Source organism: Pongo pygmaeus, chromosome 4 (genome assembly GCF_028885625.2).
Source record: "Pongo pygmaeus isolate AG05252 chromosome 4, NHGRI_mPonPyg2-v2.0_pri, whole genome shotgun sequence".
NCBI classification, from domain to species: Eukaryota; Metazoa; Chordata; class Mammalia; order Primates; family Hominidae; genus Pongo; species Pongo pygmaeus.
In genome coordinates, this window is record NC_072377.2 from 159738431 (window position 1) to 159766293 (window position 27863).

The window sequence follows — 27863 nt, forward strand, 5'->3', positions numbered from 1 at the left end:
ATGTTGACTAGATTTGCCTCACCTTCAATATCAATCATTCTGTACAGGGTAGCTCTGTCTGTGAAAAGCCCCAGATGAAATCTTTCCTCAAGATCAGCAGACACATCTTCATTCAGCTCTGTTAATTTAAAAAGGCAAAAAAATCAGATGAAGTCATTACATTGATTACAGTTTTCTGTCCAATAACTTCCGAATGTATGTTTGGAACACCCACTTCAGACACTGAGAGAATCGGAGCTCTAACAGAAACTCCTGCAGTTACAAAGGGAGCAAAACACAAAAACACTTAAAATGTTAAAAGTGAACCCAAAATCAGAACATATTTAAGTGCAGTAAAAAACAAGCAAAACAATATTAATAAGTAAAAGAAAGTCCTTAATATTCACTGGGACTTACCACAAGGGGATTCAATATTCATCCTTTGCTTAAAAAAAAAAGTCAACTGAGTAATTTTCCAGTAAGGAAAATAATGTGAAACTAGGTTAACTATGTAAGTTATAGGAAGTCATCACAAAGCTCCAAAAAGGCTATGTATATAATAAAAGCATAAAACATCTCCATCAAGACACAATAAACTGATAATAGTTTGATTATGTAATACAGACAAAACAGTACAAAAATTCAAAAGAAAGAAAGAAATGGAAGCCCAGGATAGTGACCACCCTTGTTAGGGTAGGGGGAGACAGTAACTGGGAGGCAGGATGGTCCTCCATTCCTGGGGAGGAGAAACAGAGGACTGGGAGGAAGATTTATTTTGAAAAAAAAAAAAATTAAAAAAAATTTTTTTTTTTTTAAATAGAGAGAGGGTCTCACTATGTTGCCCAGGCTGGCCTTGAAGTGAGCTCAAGTGATCCTTTTGCTTCAGCCCCTTAAGCATCTGGGACAACAGGCACGAACCACTGTGCCTGGTGAGATTTACTTTCTTTTTATACTGTTTCAATTTCATTCTATTATGTGCATCCCTTTTCCACATGTAAACTTCAAATTTAAAAAATAAAGTTATTAAAATATCAAAATAGTGGACATTAAATGAAGACTTTGAAAGACAAAAATAAAACAACCCTCCAAAACAAAACTTCCAAAGCAAAAGCTTCCATCAAATTTTTTTTTAAGAAACTGCCATATTATGGGCATATTTCCAATAAGAAAAAAAATATTTTTTTCTCCATAAGGATACTGTTCAATGGGGAAAAGAGTTGAAGGAGTTTATTCATGCTGAGATATTTAGGCCAACATACCAATTCTGGCACACAGATGGCTGGGAGGAACTAGATTTAGAATAAAAGCAGAGCGCTACATCTCAAAGCCATGGCAGTGCTGACAGTGGGTCACAATGGGGAGTTTGGCAGCAGGGTGTGGGGGTGTAGGGCTGTGGAGGGAAGGGAAGGCTGGAGAACATAAAAATACAGAAAACAATTTTAGACATTTCTTTGGGCATTCATTTAATAAATAAGTAAACATCCCTTATATGCCAGTCCCAGAAGACTATGGATGGGCCAAGGAAGTACATTTTTGTACCTTTGGAGTGCTTTGCAGTTGCTAGTACCAAACAGTCCTGATGAAGCTCCTCTTTGGATCTGTGGTCCAGGCTTGTACTCAGGGGAAGCAAGGAACGAGCTTTTCTCCTCTTGATTAAGGTTTCTGAAATTTAATAAAGTACATACTATCTGAAGGGGAGCTGATCAGAAACATAAAACGGAATGCCTATTGTGTGAATGTAACCTACTGGCAGGACCACACCACAGGCAGAGAAAAGTTCCTCCTCCTAATAAAGAGGCTTTCAAAATAAATTTGCTGTGGGCATTGTTCACAATACACACAAAAACGCTCTTGCTAACATTTATGATGTAATATCAACAACTGCAAAACATTTCATCAAGTGCTAAAAAAAATTCAAAAGCATGACCCAAAATGGAAGTGGAAGGCTGGGCACAGTGGCTCATGCCTGTAATCCCAGCACTTTGGGAGGCTGAGGCGGGCGGATCACTTGAGGCCAGGAGTTCGAGACCAGCCTGGCCAACATGGTGAATCCCCATCTCTACTAAAAATAACAAAAATTAGCTGGGAGTGGTGGTGGGTGCCTGTAATCCCAGCTACTCGGGAGGCTGAGGAAGGAGGATCGCTTGAACCCGGGAAGTGGAGTTTGTAGTGAGCCGAGAGTGTGCCACTGCACTCCAGCCTGGGTGACTGCAGTGAAAATCTGTCTCAAAACAAAAAAACAAAAAAACAAAAAACCCATAATCAGAAAACCTATAAATATTTTGAACCTAAAAAAACAAACAAGAAACCACACTGTTTTTTGACAGTTGCATGTAATATATGTAATATTTTAGGCTGCTTTAACAAAATGCTGTCTTTTAATTACTAGATACCAACCTGGCTTCTCTTTTGGTGGCTCCTTTTTCAGTAAAATGACTTTGTTATTAATGGTGACTTTTGACTTTTCAAAGCCTGAGGAAACTGGAGTGCAGATAACTGGTTCTCTAGAAACTACATCATGTGGGAAAAAGGAAAAAAAAAAGTTGAGGATAAAAATAATACAGAATTTCAGTTCTTTTTAAAAATTAAGAGCCATTCCAAGCTCAGCAATATAATCAATTCATCTATTACCAAAACTTTTGAGATAAAATGCATTGGAAAAGAAGTAGGGGTAGTTTCCCCTTTCCCACCTCCCAAACTAGCTGTTTTCAGGAATCTGTAAGTCTATTACTTTGGGTTTTTTTTTTTTTTTTTTTGAGACGAAATCTCACTCTGTCGCCCAGGCTGGAAATTCAGTGGCGCGATCTTGGCTCACTGCAACCTCTGCCTCCTAGGTCCAAGCAATTCTCCTGCCTGAGCCTCGCCAGTAGCTGGCACAAGCCACCATACCTGGCTAATTTTTGTATTTTTAGTAGAGACAGGGTTTCGCCATGTTGGCCAGGGTGGTCTCAAACTCCTGACCTCAGGTGATCCACCTGCCTCAGCCTCCCAAAGTGCTGGGATTACAGGCGTGATTACAGGCGTGAGCCACTGCTTCTGGCTTACTTTGAATTTTTTTTTTTCTTTTGGTTAGAGATAAGATATAACTGTTGCCCAAGCTGGAGTGCAGTCGGTGCGATCATAGTCACTGAGGCCTTAACCTCCTGGGCTCAGGTGATCCTCCCCTCCTCAGCCTCCCAGAGTGGCTAGGACTATAGGCACAAGCCATTATCTTGGTAATTTTTATATTTTTTGCAAAGATGGGGGTTCCCTATGTTGCTTAGGCTAGTCTCAAGCTCCTGGGCTGAAGCAAGTCTCCTTCCTTGGCCTCCCATAGTGCTGGGATTATAGGCATGAACCACCATGCCCGCCTTACTTTGAACTTTGACTAAGGAAAAAGCTTCCAGCCCTCCACAACTTTATACCATAAGCCAAGGAGTTCCTATACTTTGCTCAAGTGACAAAGCACTTTTTACATTTCTAGGTCATAAAGTACTAATTGCATATTTAATTATACTAACAGGAGTAACTTTAATAATAGAGAATATTAGGTGTATGCAATACGGTGTCACAATCCTGAGCACAGGAATTTTTTAGAAACAACTTGTTGATCCATGTTTTGTATAGCCATTTTGTGAAAGAAAGGCTTTTTTAAAAAAAAGAAAAATAAAGAGATGGGGGTCTTGCTGTGTTGTCCAGGCTGGCCTCAAGAGGTTCTCCTGCCTCAGCCTCCTGAGGAGCTGGGACTAGAGGTATGTGTCACTGTATCCGACTAGAAAAGCATTCTGATGAGCCAAAATAATAAATCCATTAGGCTTTTTGCTCTTTATTTACCCCAACTATGTGTCTAACAGCTATTCCTTGGGATGGAGAGCATCAGGAATGCCTTGTATCCTATATTCTAGCCATTTCAATACTGTCACATCAATGTATTCTGTTTTAGAATTAAGTATGAGTTATTGCTTCTACTTACACTGTTTGCTATTTAATCGTTTATCAGGGACCAGATATTTAAGGTAAATGTACAAAATAAAAAGAGTGCTAAAATTTTTACCTAATAGTTTTTTTGTTACTGATAGAACACTGTTTTGTGAGACATCTGAGAGCCACCACTACAGCTTAACTCACTAGAAGAACCTAATAACCATTCACACATTTTTTTTCTGTGAGAAGACAGAAAGCCACGTACAAACTCCACGTAAGAGGGGTGAGAGCTTGCAAGTTCCCACAGTGGTGGTAGCTTCTAGGTCAGACATTTGTAAGGGACATTGGTTTCTTTCACCAAATGTGGCTACTGATGTCATACTGTTAAAACTTTTCCCATGTAAGTTCCTATGTACACAACTGCCCCAGCTTCGCTTTGTCCCACGGTTTTACCTTGCCCAAGTTGAATAAGAAGTTTTCTCTATAGAACTTTTCTATTTCCACCGCAAACATCCACTAGAACCCCTTTAAAACTTCAAAGATGTTTATTTTGGAGACTTGAATAAAGCTTGAAAAAAAAACAAAAAAAAACTAATGCTGTTTCCAAGAGTTGGAAAAATGGGAACAGCGAAGTTTCAAACTGAATAAGCACCTAGCTTAGTTTCCCAGACACGACCATGAAATCCTAGTGATACACAGGATTCTGCCACATACCTGCTGGAGCAAGGCCACAGGGTAATTCTGGCTCCTGTGCTTCCTCCTCCCCTTCTTGGTCTGACACAACATTCTCAACAGGTCCCGAGTTCTCCTTCATGCTCTCTTCTTCATTTCCATCAATCGATTCCAGCTTTACGGGAGTTCTCAAGGTGGGCTTTTTCTTCTTTTTGGGCTTTGGCTTAGGTTGAGAGAGCCGTTTTTTCTCTAATTCAATACTTTTTTTGCCTACAAGAATCACAATAAAGAAGGACAGACTAAAGTATACATTCTTGGTTAAAAGCACTCTAGGTGGTAAACTCCAATATCTCATTACTCTTTAATAGCATTTTTACCCATTCCCTTTCTTCTCAATGAACTTTTAGAATTATCACAATATTAACCAAACCCTTTTGAAATTTCATTAAATCATAAACATGATGCCCAATAACACCCAAATATTTTAGTGTGTGTCTTATGAACAGGACATGCTCCGACATCACCATAGTACAACCACGGAAATCAGGAAATTAACATGATTCATTACTGCCACCTAATCCATACTCTCTATTTAGATGTCTATTTTTTTCTTTTTCTTTTTTTTTTTTTTTGGAGATGGTTTCGCTCTTCTTGCCCCGGCGGGAGTGCAATGGCGAGATCTCGGCTCACCACAACTTCTGCCTCCTGGGTTCAAGCGATTCTCCTGCCTCAGCCTCCTGAGTAGCTGGGATTACAGGCACGCGCCACCACGCCCAGCTAATTTTTGTATTTTCAGTAGAGACGGGGTTTCACATGTTGGTCAGGCTGGTCTCAAACTCCCGACCTCAGGTGATCTGCCCACCTCGGCCTCCCAAAGTGCTGGGATTACAGGCGTGAGCCACCACACCCGGCCTACCCAGATGTCTTTTATAGCAAAAGGAATCAATCCAGGATCACACAGTACATTTGGTTGTCAGGTCTTTCTGGTTCCCTTCAGCCTGGAACAGTTAGTTGCATGGTTTTCCTTTGACTTTCATAATTTGAAACTTCTGAAGATTACAGGACAGTTATTTTGTCCAATTTCCCTCAATTTAGGTCTGCCAGATGTTTTTCATGACTAGATTTAGGGTATGCATCTTTAGCTGGAATGCACATTAGTGCTGCTGTGTTCATCCAGGGAAATCTATAAGGTAGCAGCTAATTTTTATTTGTCCCATTTGGTTTACTTTGATCACCTGATTAAGGGGGTGTCTTGCAAGTTACTCCCTAAAAGGGTATTTCCCCTGTTTAACTACTAAGTATTTGCATCTACTAGTTTTAGTATTCACTGATGTTTCTTGATTAAAAATTGTTACTATGATGACTGCCAAATGGTGAGTTTGTTTTTTCTTTTTTTCTTTTTTTTGAGACAGGCTCTTGTTCTGTTGTCTGGGCTGGAGTGCAGTGGCAGAATCTCAGTTCACAGAGCCTTACTTGACCTTCCACGCTCAAGCAATCCTCCTGCCTCAGCCTCTTGAATAGCTGGGACTACAAGTGTGCGACACCATGCCTGGGTAATTTTTGTATTTTTTTTTTTTTTTTTGTAGAGATGGGGTTTTTTCATGCTGGCCAGGCTGGTATCAAACTCCTGGGCTCAAGTGATCAGCTTGCCTCCCAAAGTACTGGGATTACAGGCATGAGCTACTGTGCCTGGCCCACACAGTGAACTTCTAATTCCAGGATTTCACTCTACATTCTACCACAAGGAAGAGCTTGGCATCTAATTGGCATCCTACCACAAGGAAGAGCTTGTGCTTCTCCCCATTTATTTATTATATCAGTCTGGACTCATGAATTCTTCCATTACTGTTATATTTACATTTTTAAGGTTTCTACATTTACATTTTAAGGTTTTTATCCTTTGCTTACTTTAAAATCATCTTTACTGAGGGGTAATAAAATACACCCATTTTTAAATACTTTGATGAGTTATCAAAGTACCTACCACCACCACAATTACTTTTGTACTAATCTAATATTTCCATCAAGCCTCTTTGTGGTAAGATATACCCCTGCTTGAGCCCTAGGCAATCACTAATTTGCTCTCACTGTGGTTTAGTTTTGCCTGTTGAAGAATTTCACATACACCAGGTGCAGTGGCTCACGCCTATAATCCCAGCACTTTGGGTGGCTGAGGTGGGCAGATCATCTGAGGTCAAGAGTTCAATACCAGCCTGGCCAACATGGTGAATCCCTGTCTCTACTAAAAACACAAACAATTAGCTGGGTGTGAGGCATGCACCTATAGTCACAGCTACTGAAAAGGCTGAGGCAGGAGAATTGTTCGAACCTGGGGGGGCAGAGGTTGTAGTGAGCCGAGACTACACCACTGCACTCTGGCCTGGGTGAGAGAGTAAGACTCCGTTTCAAGAAAAAAAAAAAAAAAAAAGAATTTCACATAAACAGAATTAGACAGTATGTAGTCTTTTGTGCCTGGCTGTTTCTGCTTGGCATAATGTTTTTCTAGATTCATCCATTTTGTTCTTTATCAGTTGTTACCTTCTTTTTATTGTGGAATAGAAGCCTACTGTAGGGATATACCACAATTAATTCATTTATCTGATGATGGACATTTGGATTGTTACCAGTTTTTGGTGATCACAGATAAAGCTACTATGAGCATTCTTTTACAAGTCTTTATGTGGACACATCATTTCATTTCTTTGGGTGTAAATTTCTAGTTGTTTAATATATTCTTTCATTTAAAATTACAGAAAAAAACTTATTTCACAGAGACAGTGTCCCCCTATGTTGCCCAGGCTAGTCCTGAACTCCTGGGCTCAAGCCATCCTCCTGTCTCAGCAACCCAAAGTGTTGGGATTATAGGAGTGAGCCAGCATGCTTGGCCAATTTTTCCTATTTGCTTTTATTTTGTAATTTTTGGTAGAGATGGGATCTCGCTCTGTTGCCAGGCTGGTCTCAAACTCCTGGCCTCAAGTGATCCTCTAGCCTTGGCTTCCCAAAGTGCTGGGAATACAGACATGAGCCACTGTGCTCAGCAGTTGCTTAATATATTTTGTCTAGCTTTCTAGTTGCTTATGGCAAGTCAGATACCAATTAATCTTTCTCAGCCAGAAATGGAATTTTCCTCTTATTTTCTTTTTTTTTTTGTTTGTTTGTTTTGAGACGGAGTCTCACTGTGTCACCACCCGGGCAGGAGTGCAGTGGCGCAATCTCAGCTCACTACAAGCTCCGCCTCCCGGGTTCATGCCATTCTCCTGCCTCAGCCTCCCGAGTAGCTGGGACTACAGGCACCCGCCAACACGCCCGGGTAATTTTTTGTATTTTTAGTAGAGACAGGGTTTCACCTGTTAGCCAGGATGGTCTCGATCTCCCGACCTTGTGATCCGCCTGTCTCGGCCTCCCAAAGTGCTGGGATTACAGGCGTGAGCCATCGCACCCAGCCTCCTCTTACGTTCAACAATTGTCCCAGATTTGGTCAGTGGGAGCCTCTTCAAGCTGTTTCTTTTGTCCTTTTGACATGTCTCCTGAATTCTTTGAGTACTGCCTTCCTTTCTGGCATAAGAATGTTCCAGGTTCAGTTTGTATTCTTCCTGTCCCAGACTGGAACCAGCCATTTCTCCAAGAAGCCATGGACATTTCTAGTGGAGAATGTCATTTAGAAACCAAGATCTGGGCTGGGCACGGTGGCTCATGCCTGTAATCCTAGCACTTTGGGAGGTTGGTGGGCAGATCACTTGAGGCCAGGAGTTTGAGACCAACCTGGCCAACATAGCTAGACCCCGTCTCTACTAAAAACACAAAAAAATTAGCCAGGCATGGTAGTGCACACCTGTAGTCCCAGCTACTAGGGAGGCCGAGGTGTGAGAATCGCTTTAACCCAGGAGGTGGAGGCTGCAGTGAGCCAAGATCGCGCCACTACATTCCAGTCTGGGCAACAGAGCGAGACTCTGTCTCAAAAAAGAAACCAAGATCTGAGTGCTAGGTATGCTCTTTCCTATTGTGGGTATTGTTGTTCTCAAGCCCTTGTGGCTGCCTTCTTGCTTAGGCTCAGACCCCTGCCCTACTGACACTAATGCCCTACACGAATGTCTTCCTTGCTCAATCCTGATTAACTCAATTATTAAGAAAGGGAGAAAAAGAATTAGATAAGCTCTAGGTTCTGACTGACCTTGAGGAGGCCGGGAATGATCTTGCATGGAAGTGAGCCACTTGTGCACACAAAAGTCATCTGCCCCTGAATAGATGCAGTCTGGATCCAAAGGAGACCATGCCACACAAAGCAGTCGACCTCGATGTCCTCGGAAATTGCACAGGGGCTCTTCCCGGAGAGCATCCCACACCTAAACCCAAAAGCACATGGCTGAATAGACATTTTCTGGTTATTCTATTGTTTGGGCAGTATGTTTCCTCATTAAAAAAAAAAACAAAAACAATCTGCAGCCTCTTATTTCCTCAGGTGATTTAGAGTTTTCTCTTAGAAGTTCAATTTCAGAAGAGTACTATTTCCTGTGAGAGACTTCTGTGCTTGGAGATGCATAGACATTCCTACGGGGATGAGTTTGAATGAGCTTCTACTGGTGTCCTGTGGATTTCACTGTCTCGAACCAATACTGTATGTTAACTTTTGGGCTTGAGATTCTGGTATCATGAAGGAAATAGCTCACATCTAGTACAGAAATTAGACTTCTAATTTCTCATAGGTGATTCTTTTGTCTCCAATTCCTTGAGTAACTGGCCAATTCCCTTTCTATTTCTTGAATTATTCTGAACTCAGTTTCACAGAAGGCAGCCCTTTGCGGCTCCCAGCTTTGTGCAGATGGCTCAATTACAACTCAACACTGAGCGAGATACATCATAGATGTTAGGTCCCCAGCTCTAGTTCTGATATCCACAAGTCCTCCCTCATAGATCTGGCTTGGCATTTCATCTTTATTTATTTAGAACTTGGAGATTTCTGACTTACCAATTTAATATTAAAAATTGTTTTGTGATTTTTAGCCAACATTTCAGTGTCTGAACAGAAGACAGTACTTTGCATATCATATTAGTCCATACTGATAATGAGTCAGAATGAAATCTGTAAAAATGTTAGAGTTAGCTAGCTCCTATCAATACTTTCCCCTTCATCTAAGTAAAAAAAAAAACAAAAAACCCAGTCTTAGCCTGGGCCCAGCTATGCAGAATGAAACTAAAATGCCTCCTAGAGCCCAGAAAATCTCCTTCTGTAGATGATGATAATGGGGGAGGAGAAACCTGTTCACAACTGGGGGAAAAAAAGAAAGAATTTGTTAGAGTACACAGTGAAGGACCCACAGGGACAAGGACACAATAGTACCTGGGCTGTACCATCATAGGAAGCAGATACCAGCCTTCCATCATGATGTGGGCTCCACGCCACACTGGTAATCTTGGCCGTATGCCCTGAGAGGGTCCGGTAGGGCTCTGTAATGGTCACTGGAGACTCAGGGCTACTCTCTAAAAGGCAAGGGAAAGACATCACTGCTGCTACTAGTAATAACAAAAAACAAAACAAAGTACATCCAGGAAGGCATTCACATGACAAGAATCAAGATTTTGCCATATACTTTCTAGGTAATTTTTTTTTTTTTTTTGAGATGGAGTTTCGCTCTTGTTGCTCAGGCTGGAGTGCAATGGCGCAATCTTGGCTCACTGCAACCTCCGCCTCCCGGGTTCAAGCGATTCTCCTGCCTCGGCCTCCCGAGTCTAGGTGATTTTTAGCAGGCAACATTGTTAGTTATTAAGAGTGTGGACACATCCACAGTGCTTAGCATATAGATTACCACAAGAAGTGTCAGGTCTCATTATCGCTTATAGGATATTCTAGCTAAAATGCATAATTTGAATACAGTCATGAGAAAATACCAGACAAATGCAAAATGAGAAAGCATCTACAAAACGAGTGCCCTATATTCCTCAAAAATGTCACATAAGATTTTAAAAAGTCTGGCTTGACCAGGCGTGTCGGCTCACGCCTATAATCCCAGCACTTTGGGAGGCCAAGGTGGGCAAATTGCTCGAGTCTAGGAGTTCAAGACCAGCCTGTTGAAACCCTGACTCTACAAAAAAATACAAAAATTAACTGGGTGTGTTGGTGCACACCTATAGTCCCAGCTACATAGGAGGCTGAGATGGGTGGACTGCTTGAGCCTGGGAGGCAGAGGTTGTAGTGAGCTGAGATTGTGCCACTGTACTTTAGCCTGGGTGACAGAGTGAGACCCTGTCTCAAAAAAAAAAAAAAAAAAAAAAGGAAAACACAAAAAACAAAAACCAACCTAGCTGGGCATGGTGGTATGCGCCTGTAGTCCCAACTACTCAGGAGGCTGAGGTGGGAGGATGGCTTGAGCCCAGGAATTGGAGACTGTCGTGAGCTATAACTGCACCACTACACTCCACCCTGAACAATACAGTGAGACCCAGTTTCTAAAAAATAAATAAATACACACATAATTTTTTTTTTTGAGATGGAGTTTCACTTGTCTCCCAGGCTGGAGTGCAATGGCACGATCTCGGCTCAATGCAACCTCCGCCTCCCAGGTTCAAACCATTCTCCTGCCTCAGCCTCCTGAGTAGCTGGGATTATAGGCATGTGCCACCATGCCCAGCTAATTTTTGTATTTTTAGTAGAGACAGGGTTTCACCATGTTGGCCAGGCTGGTTCGAACTCTGAACCAGGGCGGGCTGGTTTCGATCCGCCCACCTCAGCCTCCCAAAGTGCTGGGATTATAGGCATGAGCCACCATGTCTGGCCTAAATAAATAATTTTTAAAAGACTGAGAAATTATTATAGATGAAAGGAGACTAAAGAGACATGACAACAAAATGCAAATAGGTGATCCTGCGTTGGAATCTGCGCTGGAGAAAAAAAAATCACTATTAAGGACATTATTGGATCAACTGACACAACTAGAATACGGGTGGCCGATTACATTATTTTACTTTTTTCTTTTTTTTTTTTTTTTAAAGAGACTAGGTCTTATCCTGTGACCAAGGGTGGAGTACAGTGACATAGTCATATAGCTAACCACAGCCTCCAACTCCTGGGCTCAAGGGATGCTCCCACCTCAGCCTGTGAGTAACTGGGCCTATAGGTACCCATCATGTCCGGCTAATCAAGTGATCTTCCTGCCATGGTCTCCTCAAGTGTTAGGATTATAGGCATGAGCCACCACACTTAGCCTAAACTATTTGTTTAAATTGACAAATAATAGTTGTGTATATTTTAAGGGAAAGATTAAACTATTATATATTAAGTTAAACTAACAAACTGATAATTGGTAGGAAAAACTACATACATACACGCACACAGAATAAAGCCAATATGACAACACATTAAAAATTGTTGAATCTATTAATAGGAAAATGTATATGCGATTTCTTTGTACAATTCTTATAACTTTCCTCTATGTCTCAAATATTTCAAAATAAGAAGGTAAAAATTAAAATGGATTCTGGCAGTTTTCTTCCTTTCTCTATTATTTAGTAGATATGATATAAAGTGGATGATTAATTTAGAATCCCAATAATAATCATAAGGACAAGAATCAGCTTTCTAACTTATGTTCATTAGTTATACACTGTCTACTATTTATTACTAGGAAAATACATCTACATTTTAATACTTTTTCCATATTGTTTTTAACTCAGGAGTCACTACTAGAACCAAAAATATTTTTTCTTGTTACACATAGGATTCTTAGAAAACTACTGAAGTAAATTCTAGAGAAATGAAAAATGTAACTATTTTCACTATGGCTGAGAGCACATGTTTTATAGCACTCTGAAAACAGTTTAGTGTCAGATTATGATTTCTTCATATTAGGAAAAAAAGTAATCCCACTTCATTCATATTTAAAAATGGATCTTCTGACCACCTACTATGGTTTTCCAGGTGCCGAAGGGGCCTCAATGAAACTTAAGATTCCTTATGGAATAAATCATACCCATATGAAAGTTAACTCATTAAGCATGGAATAGTACTTGCTAGAACACATACAGACACTGCAATTAGACACTCTAAGGTTGAATCTAGGCCCTATCATGTATTAGCGATGCTACTTGCTCGAATAAGTTAGCTACCTTTCTGGGCCTCAGTTTAATCATTGGGAAAATGAGGATAATGTTACCTATCACCCTCACAGGACTGTGAGAATCAGATGCAATCAAACACGGGAATGAGGTATGTGTCCTCTGTGTGTGTAACACTCAAAAACGGCTGGCCGAAGTATTAAATGGCATGTTTTTGGAGAGCCGCTTAGTAATAAGTATAAAAAACTACATCTTTTTACCTAGCAATTCCACTTCTAGAATTTTCTGTACAAAAATTATTCATTCATGTTCATGAAGACCTATGTATAAGGCAGTTTACTGTAATAATACTTAAATTGTAAAAAAAATAATTTGAATGTCATTTAATTGTGGAATGGATACATTATGGTAAGCCCATATAATGGAATGAACAGATAACTGTTTTTTTTTTAATTTTTATTTTTTGTATAGGTGGGGTCTCCCTACATTGCCCAGGCTGATTTCAAACTCCTGGTCTCAAGCTGTCCTTCCACTATGGCCTCCCAAAGTGCTAGGATAGCAGGCATGAGCCACTGTGCCTGGCTGACAGATATTTGTTAATAACGGCAAGATAGATCCTTATCTACTGACATAAAAAGATGTCCATGATAAATATTGTAAATTTAGAGAAAAAATCTGCAAGCAGTATATATTATATATAGCAATTTATTTTTAGCTAGGAACAGATTATTCTTTCACACAAGTACACAGAAGTGCAAACCTATTAATATATACTAACATATATACATATGTAGGCTATGACTTCATAAAATCTACAGAAAATATACAGCAAACTAATAACACTGGTTATTGAATGACGAAATTTTAGGGGAAAACTCCATTTTTTTTTCTTTCTTTTTTGAGATAGGGTGTGCTCTGTAACCCAGGCTAGGGTGCAGTGGTGCAAATATAGCTCACTGCAGCCTCAAACTCCTAGAATCAGATGATCCTCCCAGCTCAGCCTCCCAAGTAGCTGGGACTACAGGTGTGCACCTCTAACCTGGCAAATTTGTTTTTTATTTTCAATTTTTTGTAGAGACAGAGCCTCACTGTTTAACAGGCTGGTCTCAAAATCCTGGCCACAAGTAATCTTCTCATTGTGGCCTCCTAAAGTGCCAGGATTACAGGTGTGAGCAACTGTGCCTGGCCAACTTCATTTTCTGTTACCATTTTTGTCATGTTTGAAAGAATTTTAAAATAAGATGAATCTATTACTTTTGAAACAGAAAAAGTAGTAAGAATAATACTTATTTTATTATAATGTCAAAAATAAAGTAAAAAGTAACATAATTAGAATGGAAAGTAGCTGAACAAACGATATCATCCCCAGTATGAAAGAAACCAAAGTTACCTATGACAGTCTTCAGGTTGTGTACGTAAATTACTGCATTGTTGGAGCCAGAGGCCAACAGATAGCTCAGTTCTGGCTGGCTGCCATGCTCATGATGCCAGCTAATGGTATTCACAAGCTTGTGATGCTGTTGGATAGTACAGATCAGTTTCAGGTTGGGAATCTGAAATATTTCTATTGATCTGGAATAAGAAACACATCAAAACAAGAAAGATAGATGATCAAATTACAAGTTACAACGCAAATAGTAGCTCCCTCATTCCATCAGTCAAGGAAAGATGAGGTGGAAAAGGATAACCCTTTCTAACACTGTAAAGGTCATTCTCTCATAAAAAATCAAGTATAAAAAGTTATTCCAAAAAGTATATTTAGCTTTTAAAAATTCTAGCAATATCCTAACAATTCTTTTCTTAAAAAAATTAATTTTTAAAAATTTTAACTTTCCACACTACCTCAGTGTAACAATCTCCTAGCATTCTAACAATGCTTGATAAAATTGTGTTCATCAGGCAGTAATGACAAATGATGATAGGGAGAAGCTAAAATAATTAACAGATCAATGGCTGAATTAGGACTGTGTTACTATGATTAACACTGGTCAGGACATAGACCTAAAAAGCATTTCTGACTAGGCTTACTTTAAAAAAATGGAGATTTAGGCAGTTCAACATAGGAGGTGACCATTTTGTGAGGCACAAGACAGCCAAAATACAGTGTAGCCAAATACTCTCAATGGGCTGAAAATATCTAAATAATTCTGTAGCTCTCAAAGACACAAGGCACTCCTGGATCAGTGGAGGATATCAAGAATAAATCAAAATACCAAATACAACTGGGCCTCCCCAGCTAACATTACAGATGGCATTAGTCAGCTTGTGAATCAAATATATGTGCAATTGCAAATTTTTTATCCTAAAGAAGCAAATACATACCCATCTTCATTGCCAAGAGCCATGATTTTGCCATCTGCTTTCCAACTTATCTCTGTGTGTACAGGCAATTTGTACTAGAAAGCAAAACAAACCAATCTTGACTATATACATATCTCACAAATCAGCAATGACAGCATGAGAAAAAAAAAATCGCTAGAGTTTAAAAACGGTTTAACTATACAACAGCTATTCTTGTAAATAATCTACATAATTAGTCAAAGGATTACTAAGAACACGCATTCTAATTCTCATTTCCTAACTGGGCCAAAAAAACAAAACAAAAAAACCTCCAAGGCCAATAAGTACTAAATGTTTACAATGCTTAACCTTGTGAATTATATACTTAATTAAACTGATCTGTGCCCATCAGCTTGGACAACGTGGGGACCATGGGTCCTTAAAGAAAGCTATATACACTCTCCTTGTTTTCTATCCCTTCAAAGCTTCTTTCCCTGAATCATTTCCCTCCCATATCTATATGCTGGTATTCCCCAAGGCTGCCTGGGCCCTCTTCTCTTGTTAATTGTCTCTTTAGCCCACCTCATACATGCCCACAGCTTCTTCATCTATCATTATTGTGAAGGGATTCAAAATTTCTATTTCCAGCTTAGACTCCTAGTATGAACCTCTGATCCATACATTCAAGTGCCAATAAATTAAAAGAGTCTTAGGAACAGGAATTTTGTCTCTTTTATTCATTGCTGAATGGTAATGTTTAGATAAAATTAAAGACAATGAGGGAATATAATCAACAACAGAATCCAATTTATAACTAAATGTTACTTTTATACTAGACATAAAAGTAATGAGCAATAATATAAAAATGCTCATATGGGCTGGGCATGGTGGCTCATGCCTATAATCAGTACTTTGGGAGGCCAAGCTGGGTGGATCACTTGAGGCCAGGAGTCCGAGACCACAGCCTGGCCAACATGGTGAAACCCTGTCTCTACTAAAGACACAAAAATTAGCCAGTCTTGGCACGTGCCTGTAATCCCAGCTACTCAGGTGGCTGAGACATGAGAATCACTTGAATCCGGGAGGAGGAGGCTGCAGTGAGCTGAGATCGCACCACCGCACTCCAGCCTGGGCGACAGAACAAGGCTCTGTCTCAAAAAATAAATAAGTAAATAAATAAAAATACTTATTTGAAAGGGTAAGGAGGCCAAGGCAGGTGGATCACTTGAGCTCAGAAGTTCAAAACTAGCCTGGCCAACATGGTGAAACCCCATCTGTACTTAAAAAATACAAAAATTAGCTGGGCATGGTGGCCCATGCCTGCAGTCCCAGATACTTGGGAGGCTGAGGCAGGAGAATCTCATGAACCTAGGAGGCCGGAGGTTGCAGTGAGCCGAGATCACGCCACTGCACTCCAGCCTGAGCGACAGGGTAAGACTCTGTCACACAAAAAAAAAAAACAAAAAAAAAACAAAGGGTAAGGAAATAAGGAAATCTCAACATTTAAGGTATGACTTTAAAAAGACAGTTCTGGCACATATTGATAGAATGATAACACAAATGTAATTAAATGTGGGAATCTGGGTAAAGGATATAAGCAAATTATGTGTATTATTTTTGTAGCTATGTGTAAATCTAGAATCATTTTACTAGAAAATTAAAAACAAAATGACAATTTTGTCTTGAGTAAAACACCATGCAGTTGCATTTGGACACTATATTATTGTTATTTTTACCACAGCATCACTTTGGTGAAAGTGGTTGGCCTGAAAAGGATGCTTTATACATATCACTTGAAAGTTTATAATAAATCGTTGTTGCAATTGAGACAAACCTTTTTTTTTCAGCAGTTCTTTTTTGGCTTTTTTGCCTCATACTCACTGTCTGAGAGGTACCTCTTTGTTTTATTCAAGGATAAAGACTCCTAAGACATGTTATAACTCACAAATTCATGCACAGCCTTATAAGAACATTTAAGAAATATGACTTAGTATGATGATGGTAATCTCCAATAACAGCATTTATTTTGCAAGATGGGAAACACAGAGGGATCTGTGATGTAAAAAGAAAAGACTTTAGGACCACAAGAACTCACTTTGATTGAATTGGTGTCCCTGATGAGTTTGTTGATGTCAAAGGCTTCTCCACTAAGCTTCCAGGGGTCATGCTGTAAGACAATCCCTTCTCCTCCACAGCTGTATAAAGCAAGGGAAGGTCTGTCTCCTTCTCCTCCTGTATGAAATAAGAAAAGAAACTTATCAGTTTTGTACTTCACCAGCTTAACTATTTGTTGCTATAGTATGACCATATCATACTACATAGTTGTCTTAAAAGAACTATATATTTGAAACATTCTAATACATTGGAATAAAATCACTGTTCTTTCCATCTGAACACAGTTGTTGGGAGCAGAAGTAAAAAAACTGTACTACTGTAATTCTAGATTAATTTATGTGATGCAACGTATTTGCTTTAAACATTCTTCTGGTATTCATAATAATAGGGGTCCAAAAGCTGGGATTAGAAAACAAACATATATGTTCTCAAAGGCTTCTGAGAATTTGCTTTTTCTTCCAGAAATGAGTATTCTTTGGGAATTACATAGCACAGTAGGACCTTCTATGTCTTATAACAAAGAGATGTCGTAAAAGCAGTGATTTCCTTAGTATTACAGCAATCTTCTTGTTAATATTTAAGAAGCAAACAGTAATTCTGGTGGGTTTCTATAAGAGCAAGTTTTACTTTTACCACTGGTAGATCACAAATCAAATACCCTGTAAACATTTGTTGAATAAATGAACTACAAATTCCAATGCTACTTGAGTTCTGATAAATCTACTTATCCTATGTAATGCAATTCCTATAGAAATTTACAGATGTTTCATCATAGATGGTTAAGAAAAGTTTATCAGAGACTTTTGATGAATACACTCATTTAAAAAGCTAATAGAAAAGACTCATTACTTTAGTAATAAGAAAAAGAAAGACAAGGCTGAGGGGCTAGAAGAGGGAAAGGAGCAGAATGCTGAATCAAAGGCAAAAGATCATTTCAGAAACTCTAAGTTTGCTTTTCCTGTGGGTGAAAACAGATATTATTCCATTAATATACCGAAGTATCATTCTAATTCTGATAAAATTAAAGAGACAGCAAGTTTTAGTGAAGAATATTAGACTGGGTATCAGAACCCAGCATGATAACTATACATACAATGAAAAATTTCAGATCAAATAGAAGAAACAATGCTTTAGTGAGTTTGGGGAAGCTTATTATGGGTAAATGGTTTCTCCCAGGAATTATGATTTATCATCTGCCACCACTGTCTTCATGAACCCCTGGGGACATAAGTAGCCCACATAAGCAGTCAGTGCACTAGACCATTTATGACTCTTTCCATCTTTAATATTTTAGGATTAAACTGAAGGAAGAATACTCTCATATTTGTTACGGAATTGTTCAGATACTTACCAAGTGACATGGGGGGTACTGGTGGCCCCCAGGCTAAAGTATATACAGTCTTCTTATGATATGTGCTAGAAATCTGTGGAGGCCTTTAGAAGAGCGGGGAGACAGAACAAACGGAGATTTAAACAAAAAGGCATAGTGAAAAACAGACCATCTTTTTCTAAAAGGTCCCCATTATAAACATAACTACTAATAATTGGAGAAAAATAATTCAACAATATCTTGCTCCAAATAGTTGATTGTAAAGCAGTTAATTATCATATAATATTTACATTTAAATTATATTTAAATACCAAATAATGACATTTACTACCAAAACGTTAAGTCCCAAACATATTTTACCACCCAAAAAATGCTACTCTTACCCATCTAGTCAGAACATATATTATCACCACCCAAATGTATTCACTTTACAGTCATGTAAAAGATGAGAAGTCATTTTAGACTTACTCTGTGCCATTAACATCACATTTCCTAAACTGAGACAAGATTTCAGGGTAGAGAGATTTTCAGTTTGTGATTGTCTTTTAAAGAAGGCGTACTCCTAAGAGTATTTTTGAAGGTTGTTATGGTAATGATATGTGATGTGTCAGTAAAGAATGCTTAACTTTGTAGGAAAAAACCAGGCAGCATTCTTATCTTTTACCATAAATTATCATACATTCTTTGTATGATTTTAGAATTCCAGAGCCTATGAATAATTAGCAGCTGACTTACTTCTATTTATCTGACAAATTTATAGTGATCAGTCTAGAGAATAAATCAAAATTTCTAAAAGAAATTTATATTTTATAAACAGGCTAATTTATACTTTAGCCTATGTATTTTCTTTTTTTCATTTTTAGAGACGGAGTCTTGCTCTGTCACCCAGGCTGGAGTGCAGTGGCGCGATCTCTGCTCACTGCAAGCTCCGCCTCCTGGGTTCATGTCATTCTCCTGCCTCAGCCTCTGGAGTAGCTGGGACTACAGGCACCTGCCACCAAGCCCGGCTAATTTTTTGTACTTTTAGTAGAAATGGGGTTTCACAGTGTTAGCCAGGATGGTCTTGATCTCCTGACCTCGTGATCCGCCCGCGTCGGCCTCCCAAAGTGCTGGGAGCCACTGTGCCTGGCCTACTTTAGACTATATCTAAAAGAAATAGAATAAGCAGTTCTGGCAAAATGCCTAACAATAGCTCTGGGGCAATACCCACTACTCCCTGGCTATTACATGGCTTTTGTACTGTTAGTCTGAATATTCAGCTTATAATAACCAGGATATAATAATTTAATAGAATTAGCAATTTCATGATGATATAGAACTATTTAAGTTGTATTTGATTAAAAACAGTGTACTTTAAATAAATCCTTAAAATAGTTTTTTTTTTTTTTTTTTTTTTGAGATGGAGTCTTGCTCTGTCGCCCAGGCTGGAGCACAGTGGCACGATCTCGGCTCATCGCAACCTCTGCCTCCTGGGTTCAAACAATTCTCCTACCTCAGCCTCCCGAGTAGCTGAGAATACAGACACCCACTACCACGTCCAGCTAATTTTTTGTATTTTTAGCAGAGACGGGCTTTCACCGTGTTAGCCAGGATGGTCTCAATCTCCTGACCTCAGGATCCACCCGCCTCAGCCTCCCAAAGTGCTAGGATTACAGGCGTGAGCCACCGTGCCAGGCCTTTAAATAGTGTTTTTTTTTTTTTTGAGAGTTAAAAAAGGAGAATAGTCAACTGCATGTAGGTTCTACATGAGTACTTCAAGAACTGCATATAAAAAGGACAGCTCTGGCCAGGCATGGTGGCTCACATCTGTAATCCCAGCACTTTGGGAGGTGAGGAGGGTGGATCACCTGAGGTTGGGAGTTCAAGACCAGCCTGACCAATACGGAGAAACCCTGTCTGTCTCTACTAAAGATACAAAATTAGCCAGGTGTGGTGGCACATGCCTGTAATCCCAGCTACCCAGGAGGCTGAGGCAGGAGAATCACTTGAACCCAGAAGGTGAAGGTTTTGGTGAGCTGAGATCACACCACTGCACTCCAGCCTGGGCAACAAGAGCGAAACTCTGTCTCAAAAAAAAAAAAAAAAGAAAAGAAAAAAAAAAAAAAGCACAGCTCTGCAGTATCATAAATGATTTTCACTCAGAAATGAATGATCTAAGACAGAGGCCGGCCAACCTTTTCTGTAAATATTTCAGGCTTTGTGAGCCATGTGGTCCCTGCCACAACTACTCCACTCTGCTGTGGTAGTATGAAAGCAGCCAGACAGAATGTAAACAAAGGAGTGTAGCCATGTCCCAATAAAATTTTGCTTACAGACACTGAAATCTGAATTTTATTTAGTCTTCATATGTCATAAAACATTCTTTTGATTTTTCTCCAGCCACTTAAAAAGGTAAAACCATTCTTAATTCACAGACCATGGTTCACCAACACCTGGTCTAGAACAGTGTTGTCCAATAAGGTAGCCATTAGTCACGGATGCCTCTTGTGCATTTAAAATGGGGCTAGTGTGACTGAGGAACTGAATTTCTATTTCATTTTAATTACTTTTAAGTATAAATAGCCACATGTGGCTACCAAACTGAACAACACAGGTCTGGATTCTAATCAAGCGTCTAGAGCAGCAGTGTACAAAAATAAACAATGTAAGCCACAAAGATGAACTGTATATGTAACCTAAAGTTTTCTAGTAGCCATATTTAAAAAAAGCAAAAGAAAAAAGTGAAATTTTAATAATGTATTTTATTTAACTCAGCACACTGAAAGTATTATTTAAAATGTAATCAAAATAAAATAATTATTGAGATTTTTAATTTTCTTTAAATATTAAGACTTGGAACTCTGGTGTGTATTTTACACTTACAGCACATCTCAGTTTGGACTTGGCACCTTTCAAGTGCTCAGTAATCACCTGTGGTTAATGACTACTGTAGTGGAGAATGTAGTTCTAGACATAACTTCTAGTTCATACGAAACATAGGGAACAGGGAAATGAGTTATAAGGTACCACAAGGAGGTAACTGACAAGTCCAAAATGTGGAAGGGTCTACCAAACAACTGATTTGTAGTCTTCAAATTGAAAAGGCAACGTTATGAAAAGGAAAGTGAGGGATTATTCTAGAGCAGGGGTGTCCAATCTTTTGGCTCCCCTGGGCCACAATGGAAGAAGAATCACCCATTTCTTACTTGTTGGAGTAGGTGTCATACAATCCCACTTTTCCATCATCAGTTCCAAAAGCTAAGCAACCTTCCTTGATTGGGTGCCAGCACAGCTACAAAAAAAGAGTCCCCAAGTGAGAATATAAGAAGTGGGGCATATAGTTAAAGGAATCCTTACATTACCCTTTAAGCATCCAAAGGGAAACTTTCTTGCTCTGATTTCTTCATTATTTAAAGGAGAAAAAGGGTATTAAAAACAAAGTCAATGTCATCTGTAATCTTTCATTCAAAAAACCGACTGCAGATGTTGTATCTCTCTTTCCAGACATTTTTGTGAATAAACTTATACACAATTGAAAAAACCAAATGAGTTCAAATATGTAAATGATGTGCATTATACACTGTCGAGTCGGAATAAGAGATTCTGGAAGAATTTAGAAAATACAGTTCTATTAATATTAAATAGTTTACAAAATTTGAAAAGACAGATCATAAACTGTCCACAGTGGTTCTCTGGATTATTCAAGTGGGGGACTGGAGTGGAGGGTAGGGTAGGAAAAAAATGTTTCCTTTCACTATTTTTGTGTTGTTTGATTTTCTTTTTAAACCAGAAAAATTTATTACCTTTAGATTCAATAGCCAAAAGAAAGGTATCATTTTAGAGAAAACCAAAAAAATTACACATACTGTTTTGTAACCTGCTTTCCATGTTTTATAATTGACATTTTTCATAAATCATTTATATACCTTTCCACATCAAGGAAGAAAGAATCTACATTATCGTTTTCAATAATTTGATGCCATTCCAACATGTGGTTATCTTATAACTTAATGCATTTTCTATGAATATACAGTCAGGCTATTTCTAACTTCTTACTATTAGAAAAAATGCTGAGATGAACAGAGCGTTAATAAATTTAAACTCTGGAGGATAATGGGTTTGGTTACAGGATCCTTCTGCTTTCCTAGTTTTAAACTTAATTGAAAATACTTTAAAACTTTTGATTCTCAACAGAGCTCATTTAAATGAACAGGCATAAAAGAGAATTATTTGGGAAAAAAAAAAGTTCAAAACAAGCTCAAAAAAAGAATCCTTACCGCTGTAACCTTGGACTTGACACCTTGCCAAAAATTTTTCACATCATAGTTGTTCTTTATAGAGAGTGTATTCCATACACGGATCATGCCATCCCCAACACCTATGGCCAAAGAGCCTATGTCCACAGAAGAGAAAGCCAGGCTGTATGCAAACCCACCAAGGGAAGGCAGGGTCCAGCAGCACTCCAGGGTGGCTACGTCCCAACATTTTACCTGCAAAGATTAATGGTAAGAGCCTAAACACAAAAAAGAACAGAGAAATAGGAAAAAAAAAAACCTGATATGTCAAATGGGATAGGCTCAAAGACTGAGTAAGGATAATGTATGTCTTCCAGTAGGAATTGCAGAAAGCACTGCTAAGGAAAAAAAAAAAAAGTAATAAATTATGTTGCTTAAAGGGATCTTAAAATATATTTATTCCCAAAGATGTCAAGTGAATTCAGGGTTACACAATTAATAAACCAGAACCCATGCCTCCTGTCTCCAAGTTCGGTGGTCTTTCTGTCCTATTATAGCACCGGTAACCCCCTCATTTGGCAAACTCTAAGGAAGAAGATGGCCTCAGCACAGTGGAAAAATCGAAGAACTGCTCTCTCAAAAGGCAAAACACCTTATCATACCCAGGGAAGGAGGAGTGGTAAGTGTTTAATCATCACTTGTTTAAGAGACAGGCTTGGGAGAAAATGAAGTCTACCAAATAAGCCTAGCTTAACTGCAAAACAGTAAGGTAACAGGCTTTCAAATAAAGTCAATTCTCTCTGAAAGATTTCTATTCTGCTACATAAACTACAAACCAGGATAAACCATAGCATGAGGACCTAATACAGGGGTGTCCAATCTTTTGGCTTTCTGGGGCCACATTGGAAGCAGAATTGTCTTGGGTCACACAAAAAATACACTAACACTAGGTCAAGCGCCGTGGCTCACGCCTGTAATCCCAGCACTTTGGGAGGCTGAGGCGGGCGGATCACGAGGTCAGGAGATCAAGGACATCCTGGCCAACACAGTGAAACTCCTTCTCTACTAAAAATACAAAAAAAAAAAAATTAGCTGGGCGTAGGTGGTACATGCCTATAGTCCTAGCTACTCAGGAGGCTGAGGCAGGAGAATGGCGTAAAACCGGGGAGGTGGAGCTTGCAGTGAGCCGAGATCATGCCACTGCATTCCAGCCTGGGAGACAGAGCAAGACTCTGTCTCAGAAAAAAAAAAAACACGAACACTAACAACAGCTGATGAGCTTAAAACCATCCTGAGCCGTGGGTTGGATAAGCTTGACCTAATACATCCTTCCCTGGGCAAAACTACCCTTCTTTATTATGTCTGCTTTAACAAAAAACTATTTTGGTGGGTCTTCACATTCTCCTTACATGTGAGCTACTGATATATTCAGTGCTGATCTGTAGCAGTAACTCTAAAATTGGAGTCAGGGGTGGAGTATTATAACTTGACAGGTGCTTTGAAAAAGCCCTCTCATCCCACCCAAGTTGTAAACTGCTGCTTTACAATGCTGAGTGAAAATAAGCATTCTTACATCTCTATCCATTGATGTAGAAAGTAACAGCTGTTTGTCATCCTCTGTTTGTAAAGGACATAAATTAAACACAATTCTTGAATGATTTTGCCCTTCTGATGAGGCACTGAAGAGGGTGTATTTCCGTCTCCAAGATTGAGTGAGATCCCATTGCAACAGTTCACCTCTGTGAAGGAAAAACATAAGCATTAGTTCTTTTACAAACAATCTGAAAACAAGTGACTGTTGAGACAGAGTCTGGGCTCATAGCTGCAAAATGATTTGTTGTTTTTTAAGGAGAGAAAAATTGCATATTCTGAAAATATGCACAAAATATCTCTGGGAAGGCTGGGTGCAGTAGTTCACATCTGTAATCTCAGCACTCTAGGAGGCCAAGGCAGGAGGATCGCTTGAAGCCCAGATCTCAAGACCAGCCTGGGCAACAAAGTGAGACCATCTCTACAAACAATTAAAAAATTAGCTGGGCATGGTGGTGCACACCTATGGTCCCAGTTACTTGGGAGGCTGAGGTGGGAGAATTGCTTGAGCCCAGGAGGTTGAGGCTGCAGTGAGCTGTGTTTGCACCACTACACTCCAGCCTGGGTGACAGAGCAAGACCCTGTTTCAAAAAAAAAAAAAAAAAAAAATTTAATCACAGAAAGGGGAACCAAGTAGCTAGGGAAGACAGAAGGACAGTTTATTATATACTTTCATTCTTCTTGAACCATGTGAGTATATTGGACTACCCTTTAAACAGATTTATCTCCAGCCACTAGAAGTAGGTAGTCAATGAACTTTGTTTACTGAATGGGCATAGCCATTCAACCTAAGAGAAAATATTATAACCATCTCCCCTTTCTACACTTGAAGTGACTGAAGCTCAGAAAAGTAAACGGTCTTGCTCATGAATACAAGGCAGTAAGTGACAAAGTGATTCTGAAATTTAGTTCTGACTTCAGAGTCCATATTCCTAACTGCCGGACTATACTTATGTGATCTTTTTACAGCTCTGTTAGTAGACAGCACAGGCATTATTCTCACAATTTTTCCATTTCAAATGGCCCATCATAATACAAGCCTTGGCCATTACTTTCTCCATCCTAGGAGGACCTGAGGCCAAATAGAAAAACAAAATATATCTGAGAAAGCATGACCAAAAAAGACTTACCCAAAACAGCTAGATACCAGCTGTGTTGGCTGATTGCTGGGCCAATGGAGGGTCAACCAAAGGCGCTCTTTAACAGTTGGGTCTATACCCCCTCCTCTTCTCTTCAGAAAGGGCAATTTCAAAATCATCACCCCTGCAGATTAAAAAGAAGGCCAATGGGCACTCAAGACAGTGAAACTACATGCATGAAGTCGCCGGCGGTTCATAATACAGACTGTGCTGTAAAACCTTGTTAGTTTGGTTACTTAGAATTCAGATCTCATTTTCCAATGGTTACAATTTTAATCATTATTATGGTTATAATTTTAATCACTATAAATAGTGGTTAATACTAGTCTAGCTACATTTAGGTCAAACAAGCTTCCATAGGCTATCTTGACAACCTCAATGTATTAAGAGTATGTTTTTTTTTGGCCGGGCACGGTGGCTCATGCCTGTAATCCCAGCACTTAGGGAGGCCAAGGCGGGCAGATCATGAGGTCAGGAGATCGAGACCATCCTGGCTAACACGGTGAAACCCTGTCTCTAATAAAAATACAAAAAAATTAGCCAGGTCTGGTGACGGGCACCTGTAGTCCCAGCTACTCGGGAGGCTGAGGCAGGAGAATGGCATGAACCCGGGAGGTGGAGCTTGCAGTGAGCTGAGATTGTGCCACTGCACTCCAGCCTAGGCGACAGAGCGAGACTTCGCCTCAAAAGAAAAAGAGTATTTTTTTGGTCTGGGAAAATGAGTTCCCAAGTAAAACTGAGAACCCAGCTAGTAACACAACTGAGTTGTGTGCCCAAAAGTATTGTGGTGACATAACTCCAAAGTGAAAAGGACAGAGGTTGGGATTACTATTTCTAGTCGGCAAGAAATCCAACAAAGAAAAATTTGGCAGTCAACATGCTGTGGCTGAGGAGTACCTCCACCCGACACGCTTCTAATCACCGTTTTTTAAGCTGTATTGTGCATCAGAACCACAGGTGGAACTTTAAAAAATACATATACCAGGGCCTAACTCCTAGAGATTCTGACTCAGTAGATCTGAGGTGGGGTACAAGAACCTACATTTTTCCAAAGACTCTCCAGCTGATTCTGCTGCACAACCCCAATTGAAGGCCATTTTACCAGACACCTCTAAGTCTAGAGGTTACCCTCCTGGAGGGATCCTCAGCCTTATGTTCCCACTTGGAGTTTTAGCTGCAGTATGCCCAATAGCAGCCTGTAAACCTTAAAAAAGTTCTGTCTTCCCAAATTATACTATTAGTTACCTACCACTGATGAAGCCTGGACGACATTCCAAGTGCTGTGCTACTTGCTTTACATGCAATTGGGCAAATATGATAAAACTATCATGGTTTCAAATAAAGTAGAAAGTACATCCTTGCTCATAGCATATTATTTAGAATAGTAAAACATGGAAGCAACCCAAATGTCCATCAGTGTGTGAGATATGAGTTCTAAATTTCTCTTCAAAGAATCAATATGTCAGTATGTTCAATTATTTACCTTCTGTTTTTAAACTGAACTTCCTCGTAAAAGCAACCTTTTTCGATTACCTGCTCCACCCTGACTCATTCCGATTACCTGCTCCACCCTGACTCACTCTGATTTCCTGCTCTGCCATAACCATTTTTCCTGCCATAACCATTTTTTCCCGTCAAACCACTTACCCCGGCACTCGCTTTAAATTGGCCAATCAGAATTAGTTTAGCCTGTGCGGTCTAACCCTAGCTGATAGGGGAACGACACAGCAGCAGCAGCCACATGCATCAGGGATAAGAACCCCTCCCCTCCCTTGTCCAAGTGTGCGCTCACCACTGCTCCATCTGTAAGGGCGCACCCTTCTATAGAAGTACATTGCCTTGCTGAGAATTAAAAAGAAAGTTTTATATTTGAGTGCTATTTCTTTTGCAGCACTGAAATTTTATTTATAACAAGTGGATGAGTGGGTAAGTAAAATGTGGGACATACATACAATGGAATATTATTCCGCCTTAGAAAGGAAGTATATGCTGACATACGGTACCAACATCAATGAACTTCGGGGATATATGCTAAGTCAAATAAGCCAGTCACAAAAAGACATATCATATGCATAATTTCACTCAAAGGAAATACTCAGTGTAGTCAAAATCGTAGAGCAGAAAGCAGAATGATGGTTGCCAGGGCCTGGGGGAGGGGGGAATGGAGAGTAGAATTCTGGAGACGGGTGGCTGTGACAGTTGCACAACTTTAGAGTGTACTTCATACCACTTAAATGTACACTTAAAAGTGATAAAGATGGCAAATGTTATATTTTCCACCACAGCTTAAAAAACTGCGAAAAAAAATAAAATGAAGAAAGAAGCCTGCTAGAAAGAGAAAAGCAAGATTTTTACTATAAAGGTTATATTCTATGATATACTGTAAATATTCATTATGCCTACAGTTTCTCTTAATTTTTAAACTTAAAGATAAAAGTTCTGTTCAAAGAGACATTTGGGAAAGCTAAATGATTGAGGGGCTCTATAATTTGGATAAAATGAGCTTTTACACATAATTCCACGCTGGGTGTATGTAATTTATTCCGCATTTGTGCATTAAAAGCTCTAACTCTTAAGATTTTTCCATTCTCC

At 39.4% G+C, this 27863-nt stretch overlaps 1 protein-coding gene across 2 annotated transcripts in view; it reads right to left on the minus strand.

Annotated features, from left to right (window-relative positions):
* GEMIN5 (gem nuclear organelle associated protein 5) overlaps positions 1 to 27863 on the minus strand; it is a 49393-nt gene that overhangs the window by 14236 nt on the left and 7294 nt on the right. For both annotated transcript variants that reach the window (XM_054488941.2, XM_054488942.2), the window contains exons 6-19: positions 25263 to 25395; positions 24116 to 24281; positions 22585 to 22797; positions 21514 to 21599; positions 18350 to 18432; positions 16979 to 17115; positions 14926 to 14999; positions 13994 to 14175; positions 9893 to 10032; positions 8726 to 8897; positions 4597 to 4824; positions 2377 to 2490; positions 1519 to 1641; positions 23 to 118 (exon numbers count right to left, since the gene is read on the minus strand). In XM_054488941.2, the coding sequence (XP_054344916.1) occupies positions 23 to 118; positions 1519 to 1641; positions 2377 to 2490; positions 4597 to 4824; positions 8726 to 8897; positions 9893 to 10032; positions 13994 to 14175; positions 14926 to 14999; positions 16979 to 17115; positions 18350 to 18432; positions 21514 to 21599; positions 22585 to 22797; positions 24116 to 24281; positions 25263 to 25395 (1947 nt within the window). The remainder of the gene's footprint in view (positions 1 to 22; positions 119 to 1518; positions 1642 to 2376; positions 2491 to 4596; positions 4825 to 8725; positions 8898 to 9892; positions 10033 to 13993; positions 14176 to 14925; positions 15000 to 16978; positions 17116 to 18349; positions 18433 to 21513; positions 21600 to 22584; positions 22798 to 24115; positions 24282 to 25262; positions 25396 to 27863) is intronic.